Source organism: Mirounga angustirostris, unplaced genomic scaffold (assembly GCF_029215605.1).
Source record: "Mirounga angustirostris isolate CCGP_5_RB_7025 unplaced genomic scaffold, mMirAng1.0.hap1 SCAF_1, whole genome shotgun sequence".
Lineage (NCBI taxonomy): Eukaryota > Metazoa > Chordata > Mammalia > Carnivora > Phocidae > Mirounga > Mirounga angustirostris.
The window spans coordinates 212,053,538-212,065,899 of record NW_026991709.1 but is presented as its reverse complement, the minus strand read 5'-3'; the positions used below and the strand labels follow the sequence as shown (position 1 = coordinate 212,065,899).

The following is a 12,362-nucleotide window of genomic DNA, read 5'->3' as shown; positions in this document are numbered from 1 at the left end:
TAGGATTCCCCTAATTTCCCCTTAGCCCCCATTCTGGGGTCTGACTGGCCCCCTTGTGGCCTTGTGTTTTTTCCTCTTTTCCTTTTGGGCTCCTCTCTCTGCAGCCCCCTGGTGCCTGACAGGGGAGGGCTGGGTGGCTGGTGGGGGAGGGGGGTCGTTAGTAAACATGCCACGTGGAGTGGGTCATCGTTACTGTCACAGTGGCTGTTAGTCTGCGGGGAGGGGGCGGGCGGGGAGGGGAACGAAGAGGGGACGTTAGTTGTTGACGTGGTGAACAAATGAGACTTACCAAAGGTTTCTGAACGTTTACAACAGAGGGACAAGAAAAGAGAACAGGATCATTAATGGGTGTTATGCAAAAGCCTGTATCCTCACTGGGGCGGGGCAGGGAGGGGAGGTCAGAAGAATAATCAGATTATGATCAATAAAGCAGCTCACGTTTGCTGAGCACCTAGTCTGTGCCAGGCATTCCGTCACGAGCCCCTCACACCACTGCCAGGGAGGAGGTGCATTATATGGTCCTGAGACCCAGAGGAAAAGACCTTCTCTAGGACACAGTGGACATGGGCCCAGGCGGCTGGGCCCTGGGCTCCCTGCTCTTCATCAGCCCTGTCTATCGGGGCCCGTGAGGGCAGAAGCCAGCAGGGAAGGAACTGGATCCTCAGGCTGCCATCATCCCCCAGCTGAACCCCCCAAGCTGCAAGTATCCTCAAACAGGATAGGAGGAGGAAGGCTGGCTACCCCCCGTCCCGCCCCGGGGCAAGGTCCAGGTCTCTCCAGGGAAGAAACTCTGGGCTTAACGTCTTTCCCTTCTCAGAGCTTGGGTCTGAGCTGGGGAGAAGTGGAAAGCAAAGGACGGGCAGACAGACCTCTCAGAGGATGGGACCGGGCAGTGAGTGGGGGCATTAAGAACAACTGGGAAGCCTTCAGGCAGGGCTGGCTCGCGGGCGGGCGGGGGGAGGGTCCTCAGAGGAAGTGGGGAGAGAAAGCAAAGTGGTGTGTCCCAACATGTGTAACAGTGGACGAGAACACGCGGGAGTACACGCGGGCACATCCCTACCACGTTTGCACACATGGGGACTGCAGACGTGGCCTCAGACGTGTGCACGCGCCCGGGAGGGACAGTAACGTGGGTGCGCGTGCAGCCAAGATGCACGTGGACAAGCTCTGCTCTGGGAGGGAGAAGGCGAACCCACGTGCAGGCAGCACGGCCTGCGTTGGACCTCACGCGGGAAGCAGGTCAAGCCGGCACAGGGAGCCCAGACAAGCACATGTGGACTTGCCATGAAGCAGTGGGACAAGTGACAGAACACAACAGCCCCCCCCCCAGACAGACAGACTCACAGATGGGGCACATGGGTGTTAGGCCGAGACACAACCGTGGAACCACCCATCCCAAGGTGGCCAAGGCCTTGTGCTCTGGCCCGGCCAGAGCCTGGACAAACAAGCTGGACTGCCTATCTGTGCCCCGTCACGTCCCTAGTGCTTCGGTCTTGGAGACACTCTCTCCCTGCAGCTCTCTATGGCTCCCCATTACCTTACCTGTCTAGGGCCTCCTACCTCCTCTGTAAACGCTCACTGCATCAGCACTGGAAATACTCTCTTGCCTTTGCCTTAGACATCTCCCCTCTACTCTGGCCTGTCTGGACCCCATTATATCCTCACTGGACAGGTCTACGGCTTCAGCAGAGAAGATGCTCTCCCTCCGCCACCTTCCATGCCTCCCCATTACCTTGACTGTCTGTGCCCCACCACACACCCAGTGGTTAGGCACTGAAAATGGCCATCCTCGCCACTCTCCACGGCCCCCCCCACCTCTGCCTGTCTGAACTGCATTGTGTCCCCACTGCTGGGGCCCTGTTGAGATGCCCCACCTCTGTGGCTCTCCATCACTTGCAACATCTATGCCTCATTAGGACGGCGCTGCTTGGGGACTGGAGACACTGCCCCTGTGATCTCTCTAGCTCCCCATCACTGTGCATACCGGGGTCCATTATAACCCCAGTATATGGACACACTCCCCTCCTACCATCTGCCATAGCTCCCCACTGCCCCTGCCTGTCCATGCCCCATTATATCCCTGCTGGCTCAGCTCTGAAGATACTCTCCCCACGCCAATGCCCTCCCCATGGCTACACATCCCCTCTGCCTTTCGGTCTCCCATTAGTCCCCAGGGCTTGGGCCCTGGAGATGCCGCCCTCCCCCCGCTGCCCTCCATGGCTCCCGCATCCTCCCGGCCACCTGTGCTCACCTGACCGCAGCTGCTTTATGCGCCCGTTGCTGGCACTGGGGTCCACAGGCAAGAAGTCCTTGAACCAGGTGATCTCGGGGTCGGGGTTACCACTGGCAGCACAGAGCATAGTAGCTGTCCGTGTCCGCTCCACCACCTTCAGCTGGGGGCCCATGTCGATGTTGGGGAAACCGGGGGGCAGCTGGTCCTCTGAGGGTGGAGACAGGGGAAGAACAGGGCAGGGGCCTGGTTGCCACATGGATGACCCTACAGGGTTGCGGGGGGAGGGGGCGGGTCCAGACGCTGCCTGCCCAGGGCAGCTTTTGTGGCTTGCTTCCTGCTTGCATCACTCCCATGGGAGGTAGTGCGGAGGCGGGGGGGGGGGGGTAGATAGGGCCAGACCGGTGCTTCTCACTCAGGGCCACTCTGCCACCTGGGGGACAACTGGAGAGATCTGGGTGGGGGGGATTCTAATGGTCACACCTGGGGTGGGGACCAGGGATGTTGCTCAACACCCCATAATGTCTGGGACGCCCCCTCCCCCCCGTCCCGAAGAATGACCCAGCCCCAGTGTCAGCACGGCCCATCAGGAAAGACGCTGGGGGTCCTTTAGAGCATCCAGAGCTAGTTTTAAAAACATAAACTCAGGCGCCCGGGTGGCTCAGTCGGTGAAGCGTCTGCCTCTTGATTTTGGCTCAAGTCACGATCTCAGGGTCGTCGGATCGAGCCCCTCATGGGGCTCTGCACTCAGCAGGGAGTCTGCTTGAGGTTCTCTCTCTCTCTCTCCCTCTGCCCTTCCCCCCGTTTTAAAAAATAAACACATACACATGTAAACTGAAGCCCACCACCCCCGGGCTGCACACCCTTCCGCTGTGGTCCTCACCACCCTCTGGGGGGACCCTGGATCCTCGCCCACGCTGCTCCGCCAGCCTCGGCAGCCCCGTTTCGAGCCACCCTCACACTCTCTGTCCAGCCACACAGACCTCCTTGTTCCTCAGAGACCTCAAGCTCCCTCCTGCATGCCCCTTGGCCTCTGTCTACGTATCCACGTCCCCTCAGGCTGGCTCACACACCTGAGCCACACATCCTCCTGGACTCCAGTCTGAGTGTCCAACTGTCTGAGTGTCCAACTCTATCTTGATGTTCCTCTGTCGCCCCCACATCCCCACTGCCCAACGCAGGGCCTGGCACACAGTAGGTGCTCAATAAATGTTTCAAAAGCTCAGTTCCAGTTGCTGTTAACCCACAAGAGTCACCATACCTCCAGGCCTCAGTGTCCCCATTCACTGGCCAAGGTCTAGCTTCCGTCCGTGGTCAAGGGGGTGGGAGAGCCACCGGGAGGAGAAAACGCCCCTCTCCCTGGAGGCCCTCAGCCCCTGACGTCCAGTGCCCGGCAGGAACGTGGCCGTGGGCGGAGGCGATGAGGTGGGCCATGTAACTGGCAGGTGGCCTTCACTTGCCTGCCTGAGAACCTTACCGGGCTCTGTGGCCTAATTGAGCTGGCGTCACGCCAGGGAAGGGAGGCAGCTCAAGGGCCTCCCAAAGGGTACCACCTGCTCCCCGGCCTCCACTCTCCCTCTCCAGCACCTGGACTCCAGATGCCTTTTGCTCTGACCCCGAACACCCCCAGCTCCAGTCCGGCCTGTCATCTGCAACGGACAAAGGATTCCCCAGGGCCAGGGACCAGGCTCCTCAGTGCGAATTTAAATAGCCACTTGCCCCATTACAGGCCAAAAGGAGCCCCACTCCCCCCCCAGTTCATATTGAAGCCCGAACCCCCAGGATCTCAGAATGTGAAGATCAGGTCTTTAAAGGGGTGATTCCATTAAAATGAGGTCACCGGGGTGGGTCCTAATCCAATCTGACTGGTGTTCTTGAAGGAGGGGAGACCAGGACACAGACGCGCAGAGGGACAAGCATGTGAGGACAGGGGAAGACGACAGCCGTCTGCACGTCCAGGAGAGAGGCCCCCTGGAGGAACCGGCCCTGCCGACACCCCGATCTCAGACTTCCCACCCCCAGGACTGGGAGAGAATATGTCGTTTAAGCCGCCCAGATGCTGGGACTTGGTTACAGCAGCCCTGGCAAACCCATGTGGTCCCCACCCCGATCCTGATGGCCAAGTGACAACAAAACTGATCATGTGTGGGGGCTGGTGAAACTGAAGGCAAACAGGCAGGAACACGGGGGGGGGGGGTACAAACCCTACGAGGAGGGATGCCCTGGGGCCACCTGCCAGAGACCCCTGACCCTCCGCTCCGCAGCTACGGTTTCCACGTGCCGTGCCCTAGAGGAGGAATGCAGAGTGGCTCTGAGCAGCTAAAAGCTGGCAACGACCTAACCAGCTGTCAAGGGGGACTCATCCACACACTGGGCCACCCAGGGGATGCGATACAAAGTCCAGACACACTGCTAAGTGGACAGGGTTCAAAGCGAAAGATGGTATAGAAGAAGGATCAAAAACTACCGCCCCGAGGCCAAACTTGGCCCTTGGCTTGTTTGTTAATAAAGCTTTATTGGCACACGGCCACACCCCTCTGTGTCCATGTCATCTACAGCAGCTTTCCGGCTCTGACAGCAGAGCTGAGTCGTTGCAACAGAGACTGGCCTGCAGAGTCAAAAATATTTCCTCCCTGGTGTTTTACAGAAAAAGCTTGCTGCCTTCTGGAACAGATGCTGTTGCTATCCATGTGAAGAGAAACGATACACAGGTGTTTGCTTACAAAGGCCCAGAAGGGGCAGTGGGCATGGTGGGCGCTTTGAGGCCCGGGACTGGGGGACTGGGAAAGAGGTGGGCGAGAGACCACCATGCAAGAGAGACTGGGGCTCCAGGCACACCATGAGGAGGGGAGGGAGACAGGAGGCCAACATGGGGCAGGGGAGACTGCAAGCAGGGGCAGCACCATCCCACTCCTCCAGTGGAACGAGAGAACTGCAGTCTCGGTCCAGGGATGCTTGGAGGGCCAGTGGCCCCGGTCCCAAGCCCTGAACACTATGCACCAGGCACTCTGCAGGCACGTTCCTGTGCTCTCCTCAAAGACGGGACCTATTTCCCAGAGGGGGAAACTGAGGCCCGGACAGACACACAACTGCTCCACGTCATACAGCCAGGACACAGCCAGGCTGAGATTCATACCCAGGCCCAGTTAAGCCCAGAGGAAGCTGGGAGGGGCCCGCTGAGGCACCCCCAACCCCCCAGACTGGACCTACTCGAGTCTGAGGAGGGGTGGCTGGACCCTGTGCAAGGTGGGTCAGGCCTGTTGGGTCTTCTTGGGGCCTGAGGCCTGAAGCGCAGAGGTGCTTCTGACTGGCCACCCATGATGTCACTGGAGGTTAAGGCGGAAAAACCCGGCCTCCCTTCTTGGCGCTCCAGGCTGGCAGGTGCGCACCTGCTCACCCGCGAACGCATCCACGCCCCAAGCGCGCTCACACATGTGCGCGGCCCTCGGGGGTCCCCGCCAGTGCGTGTGGGTGGCAGCCAGCGGCACGGGGGCTGGCAGAGGCTGCGGCCACCTGACGGTACCGAGAGCTCCTAATTAAACAAAGATGTTCATTGCGTACCACATTGTGCCCGATTCCTCGGAGTTTAATTAAAACAACAGCACAGGAGGCGTGAGCAGGGTCCACAATCAGAGGGCAGGGGAGGGAGATGGGGAGAACTGGGCCCAACAGCCTCACCCTTCCCTGCCGGGCGGGAGAACCCTGGGCCTCAGGGCCCCCGAACTGGGGTGGGGCGCTGGGAGGACAGGCGCTTGCTCCTGGGTCAAAGGCCCCGGCTGGGCATCCAGCCCAAGCACCACGTCCTCCAGGCGGACGAGAACAGAGCAAAGCCAAGGAGGCCTTGATGGGGGGGGAAAGAGGGGGGGCAGGGAGCACAGACGGATCTTTCCCCAGACTCCAGCGACTGGGCGGCTAATAGATTCACAGCATGTCCTTTTAACTCTCTGAGCGCTTACAATGGAGGCTGGCATGGGGCAGCGGGAGGCAGGCTGTTCCGTCTGTGCCCGGGAAAGGTCAGGGCAAGAATATCTGCTGGGAAGAGGCAGGGCGGGGCGGGCCGGCCGAGCGGGCTCCCTGCCCCCCTTCCCCCCTCCCTCCCCCAGCAGGACAGGCTCCAGGACCTGCGTGGAGGAAACTATGGGGCCTCTTGCCAAATGGACAGAGCGCTCGGAGGGAGGGACCCCGTGCAGGAGGGACCCCGTTCAGGTTGCACCCAGGGTCCAAGACCAAGTGCCCCCTGGGGCCAACATGCCGCCCACCCGGCTCTGCTGCCCTGGGAGAGGCTGAAGAATGCCACCCTGGACGCCACAGAAGGGCTGGTGGCAGCCGTCCCACTAAACTCGGAGTGCGAACGATGACGCTGGGTAGCTGGAGCCCGCCAACCGCTTGGTCCCTGGGCGGGGCCCCGGCCTCTCCCGCACATGCTCCACCTACCTGGATCACGTGACTCCTCGAGGTGCACCTCATTATTCCCCACTCGGGAGGTGAGGGCCACGGCTCAGGGGGGTTTATTAGTTTGCCCAGGGTCACACAGCTACAGAGGCTAATACCCCCTTGCCACAGAGCAGGCAGGAGGGAGCAGCTGGCGGGGGGGGGGGGGGGCGGTCTGTGGCGAGGCTGTCTGAAGGGTGCTGTTTTACAAGGAGAACGTGATTTCCTGGTGCCCCCAGCCCACCCAAGCGAGGCTAGCCGACAGCCCAGCAAAGCAGTGTTCCCGAAGGATCTGTGTGAATGCACGGGAGGTGGTGGGCAGCTGTTTGCACCTGTCCAACATCTATTCCTCCTTTGTCCCTTTGGGGGAACCGCCCCTTGCTGACCCTGTCTGTGTGGGCTGATAACATCCCTGACTCCAGGGAGGACTCTGCCAATGGGAGTATTTGTTCCTCTGGGCACAGTAACCGGCTCAGGGATGGCTACCTAACCCAACCGGGGCAAGGAACCGTAGTCCCGGATCATCTGGTCCTATATTTGGGGTGGGGGCCTGTGAGCCTGGAGCTACTGGGGGTCATCCCACTGAGGACACAGTCACTATGGAAGAAAACAAACCCAGAAGCAGAGAGAGGGTGAGACCTAGGAACACTGCATGAGTTCCTGGATCTAGCTGAACCTGAAGCTGGCATCTCCACAGACATTTTCATTACACGGATCAGTGAATTTTCTTTCTTACGTGAACCAGCTTGAGGTGGATCAGGCTCTTGTAATCATTAATGATTAATTAATAATCTTATAATGATTAAGATGACAAATGGGGGGCACCTGGGTGGCTCAGTTAAGCGTCTGCCTTTGGCTCAGGTCATGATCCTGGGGTTCTGGGATCGAGTCCGACATCGGGCTCCCTGCTCAGCAGGGAGCTTGCTTCTCCCTCTCCCTCTGCCTGCCGCTCCCCCTGCTTGTGCTCTCTCTCTCTCTCTCTCTGTGTCAAGTAAATAAAATCTTAAAAAAAAAAAAAAAAGATGACAAATGGGGATGACACCAGTCCCTTAACGCCTCTCTTGCCTGCAAAGGCTCACTAAATCCCTACTGGTAGGCTCTGGGCCGCACTGGTGTAAAGGTCCCCCAAAGAGGAAATCCAAAGCAACATTTTCAATGATTCTAAAACCCGGGGCCTGGTTCCTCCCCCACCCACCCCAGGGAGCCCAGTACCTCGGAGGACAGTGAGCTTGGCATGCACCGTGACCTCCCCGACGGAGTTCTGGGCCACGCACTCGTACACGTTCTCATCCCGGGGGGTCCGGAGTGGCTGGATCCTTAGCACGGCCCCCGCACTCTGGTCAAACTCGATTGTCTGCCACGGGCAGGGGAGAGAGAGCAGGGTGAGGCTGAGGTCCCCGGGGTGGCCGGCAGAGGAGCTGGGGATGTACCGTCCACGTGGGTGGGCGTCCTGTGCAAACGCACTGCAGGCAGAAACGGGGCCCAGGCCCGTGCAGGTAGGAGGGCCTGTGTGTACGTGGGTGTGTGAGAAGCACAGGCAAGTCGGTGCGACAGGCGTGTGAAGGCATGTTGGCCGTAGAAACGTGTACATCCGATCGTGTGCGTGTTCTGGAGTTGTGTGTAAGGCTCCACGTGCGAGATGGGACAGAGAGGGTGGGGCCTTGCTCGAGGCCACACGGCACACGGCCGGCAGAGCAACCCAGCCTGGCCGGGCCCTCACCGAACAGGCAGGTGGGGCGCATGGCAGGGAAGGGGTGAGAGCTGACCGGGCCACAGACGGTGGCAGCCTGGCCTGCCCACCCCCACCCCCGTGTTATAGCCGGGAGATGTTTCTGTGACGTTTGTGGCTGAGCGTGGCTGAGCCGCTGTGGCCCCACCTGGGGAGTGGCTGCTGGCCCCAGACCGTCTCCCCTCACCCCTGACTCACCTCAAAGCGCTGGGAATTGACCTTCTTGCCTTTCTTGTTCCAGGTCACCCGTGGCTTGGGGTCGCCCGTGGCCTGACACACGAAGGAGGCCACACCCCCCGACACACCGATCTGGTCCTTGGGTTCTTTGATGAACCTGGGGGGCTCTGGAGATAGAGCAGGAAGAGGAGGGGTCTGGTGGGCCCAGGCATGAAGCCAGGAGCCCACGGGCCCATGCAAACACACCCTCCCTCCCCACGCCCAGCCCCGAGACCACAGCCACACACGCTCACATGTGCTTCCAACCTCACATGGGCCGCAGAGGATGGTGGAAGGGGAGCCCTCCCCCAAGACTCTGGGGTCCTCAGATTTTGTGCCTGGAAGCCCCCCGTGGGGTGCCCAGCCAAACCCTGGAGCGTCCTTGGCCTGGAAAAGACTTGCAAGGAGATAATCCCCTGGTGGGACATGTGGGGAAACTGAGGCATCAAACAGGGAAGCAGGGGGTGACCAAGGGATCTGAGGTCACAGGCCGCATTGGAACCCAGGGCTCCAGCCTCTTAATCCATGGGAGGCGTCCAGACTTGAGGGGCCAGCGCCGGAGGCAGGAGCTCAGAAAGGTTGATCCAGCTTCCCCAGGCTTAAGATGCTGACAACCATCAAAGCAAGCACTTACTAAGCACCTAGTGTATTCAGCGGTGTAGCTCAGTAACATGTGACCCTCTGATGGCGCTGAGCGCAGGGCTCCAAGGTCCCCATTCGACACACAAGAAAACTGAGGCACAGAGAGGCAAAGCCTTTGCATGGACACACACAGCCAGCCGTCCGGTGGCTGAGCCGGGATTTGAACCGGGCTGGCTCCCGTGCCCACATTCTTGGCCCTTCCCGGAGAGTCTCAAGTGGGGCCTACCGGGTCTTTAACCCCCGACAGCCTCCACCTTGCACTTTAGTAGCACTCCTGTGGAAGTACATTCCCGTTGCTCTCTCGTTACTGACTTTTCACGGTGACCGCTGGACGGCCCAAGCGATACTGGATCTCCACTTGCAGTGAGGCTACAACGGGGCCCCTAAAGTGAAGTCAGCGACTCCTGAGATTTTTTACCGACAGATTCAAGGGCTGCAGCGGGCTGGCGAGGTCCTTCCGGAAACAACCTAGCTATCCAACGAAGGGGACGGGCTGCATGTCCTCAGGGCTGCCCCGGAGTGGGACGCTGGGCAGCACAAAGGGACGAGGGCGCTTTCCTAACTACTAGCGCAGGAACAGCAAGATCTAGATAGTGTAAGACGCAAAAGAGCGAGGGGTAGAGTATAGCGGATATTACTGTTCACGTGAAAAGAAAAATCAGAGGGGGGCAGAGAACCGGGGGGCAGGGGGGTGGGGAGAGTGCACGCACACGCACGTGTAGAAGTGAAGACTGCCCTGGGAGAGAAACCGGGTGGCTGGACACGGGGGGGGGGGGGGGGGGGGGGCGGGGGAGGCTTCCTACTTGGTACCTTTGTGAGATTTACCACTGTTTAAAGGTAAATGGAAATTATTTCTTCAAATCATTCTTTGAACAAAACGGGGAGCCCATCCCAGTGGCCTGAGCGGCCTCACCTCCCTTCCTCGAGGTTCCGCTCCCACCGGTCTGACCCTGTGAGATATTACTGGTGGTCCATCTCTTCTAAAATCAGTAGACCCACTGTGCACAGGCATGTGAGGCCTCATTCCACTCCTGTGCACCCCTGCAAAGCTGTGGAGGTTAATCATGTGCAGATTCACGGTGGAGAAGCTTGCTTAAGGCCACACGGCCCCGGGGGACAGCACCCGCCTTTGACCCTGGGTCTTTCTCTCCATAGGCACGTGTCTTAGGCCTTGAGCCTGATGGGGATGTTTTACTCCGTGCACGGAGCCCTGGGTTGGGCCCGCCTCCCTGGCTCTGCCTGCCTGGGCGGCCCCCTCCTCCAGGCCTCAGGAATGGCGACTGGGGCCATGCATGTCCCCAGCCGATGTCATGGAGGAAAGTCACTGTGGCCGGGTCAGGAATCTCATTGGGGAAAATCCTCTCTCAGGAGCCCGTGGAAGGAAGGGCAGAAGTGAGCTCCAGGAGGCATCCAGCTGCCTGTTTATGGCTCTGAGCTGGGACACACCCCCAGCACACTCCGAGCAGATCCAGGGGGAGGAGACACGGCGGGAGCCCCTGCGGTTCCTTCCTGCTGGAGTCCCTTCCTCCTCCCTTCATCTGGCAGCTTCCACCTCAGTTAGGCCAGCACCTCCCCTGGGGAGCCTTCTCAGATTACCACAGGCTGGGTTAGGAGCTCCTCGGTCGGTCCCCACCACTGCCTGGGCATCCCCCATCACAGCCTTGATCGTGCTGCGCCGAAACAGCTGGTTATGTGCCATTCAGGGTGGGCACGGGGTCCTCAGGCCCCCACCACACCTCTCTGGTGACCCTTGACAGCCAGCTAACACCGGACCCAGTGAAACAGCCCACTCGCTCCTGAGATCCCCCTCTCTGCAGGGCTGATGTCTTCTCAGCCCATCTCCAGGTGGCTCTGGGGTCGCAGACAGGCTGGAAGAGCTCTGTCCGCTCCCTGCACCCCCATTAGAAAATTCCCTGTGGATGCTTGGGTTCTCTCCTCTGGACGAACCCGCCCCTCCTCTTCTTGGCAAAGGGGCCCCCGACCCAAGAAAGACACCCTGGGGTATGGCAGTCACTTGTGGGGAGCCACCATCCCATCTGGCCTGGGCCAGGTGGCACTCAGCGCTGTTCTTGCACCCGGGACACAGAGAAGCAAAACGAGGGGTCAGGGAGGGTGAGGGACGTGTGCAGGGTCACCCAGCTCATGACGGATGGGAGCTACGATCCCCCCCGGGCCCGATCCGGGGACCTATGCCAGGAAGGGGCACATTCGATAAATAGGGTTGTGGGTCCTCATCACTGAGAGCGCACCCCAGGTGTCCCCGGTCTTAGTTCAGGGTGGTGATGCTACCGGCATGGAGGCTGGGGGAGCCCTGGCCGAATTCCGTTTTTCCACCCCAGACTCCGCAGAGGAGAAGCCAGCGCCAGCGCCGGAAACCCACCCGCCTGTCCCCTCCAACCCCGCCTGGGCCAGCCCCACAGCATCCTGGGAAGGCACCACAGGACCCGAGGCCCTTTCTAGAGCAGAAATCGCTCCTCTTGGCGCTGGCTGGTGGTTTCAGCTGCCCACGTGGGCTCTCTGTGGCCTGACGGCCCCCACCCTCCACGGCTCCCCGAGGGCCAGGGCCATCCCCTGAAGCTGGCCGCACAAAGCATGGTGGGTCCCAGATGACGGAGCTCCTGTGACACAGATCCACTTTCAGAGGCAAGCTGCCGCGGCCTCAGAGAGGCGGGCCTGGGTTTGAGTATAGGGCAGCACCTAAAGTGGTACAGCAATAGTAATTCCTTGGCTCACTGCGGGGGCACCCACTGGGCCTGCTCCAGCTGCACACCAGGTGCTAATATCCTGGACCACCCTCTCTCCCTGCTCACCTGGACTAGCAGCGTCACCTGCTAATATCCTGGGCCACCCTCTCTCCCTGCTCACCTGGACCAGCAGCGTCACCTGCGCCCTGGTCCCGCAGCTCAGGCCCTCGACCCCCGGGCTGTGCTCCCCATAACGACCACCAGAGAGCGCCGGTGAGTACCCGAATCTCGGTCCCACCCTCCTCTGCCTACTGCCCCTCCAGGGCTCCCACCTCTCTGGGGCAAAAGCCCAAGTCTTCTCTGAAGCCCCCAAGGCCCTGCACGATCTGCTCCGGCCCCTCCCTACCCTTTCCTCCTCCCTCTCTCCCCC

The 12,362-nt window shown here is 60.3% G+C and overlaps 1 protein-coding gene across 9 annotated transcripts in view; it reads right to left on the bottom strand.

Annotated features, from left to right (window-relative positions):
• The window catches only part of PTPRS (protein tyrosine phosphatase receptor type S), a 99,354-nt gene that overhangs the window by 46,829 nt on the left and 40,163 nt on the right, over positions 1 to 12,362 (bottom strand). For all 9 annotated transcript variants that reach the window (XM_054505016.2, XM_054505015.2, XM_054505018.2 and 6 more), the window contains exons 3-5: positions 8,589 to 8,734; positions 7,874 to 8,015; positions 2,252 to 2,440 (exon numbers count right to left, since the gene is read on the bottom strand). In XM_054505016.2, coding sequence (XP_054360991.1) covers positions 2,252 to 2,440; positions 7,874 to 8,015; positions 8,589 to 8,734 — 477 coding nt within the window. The remainder of the gene's footprint in view (positions 1 to 2,251; positions 2,441 to 7,873; positions 8,016 to 8,588; positions 8,735 to 12,362) is intronic.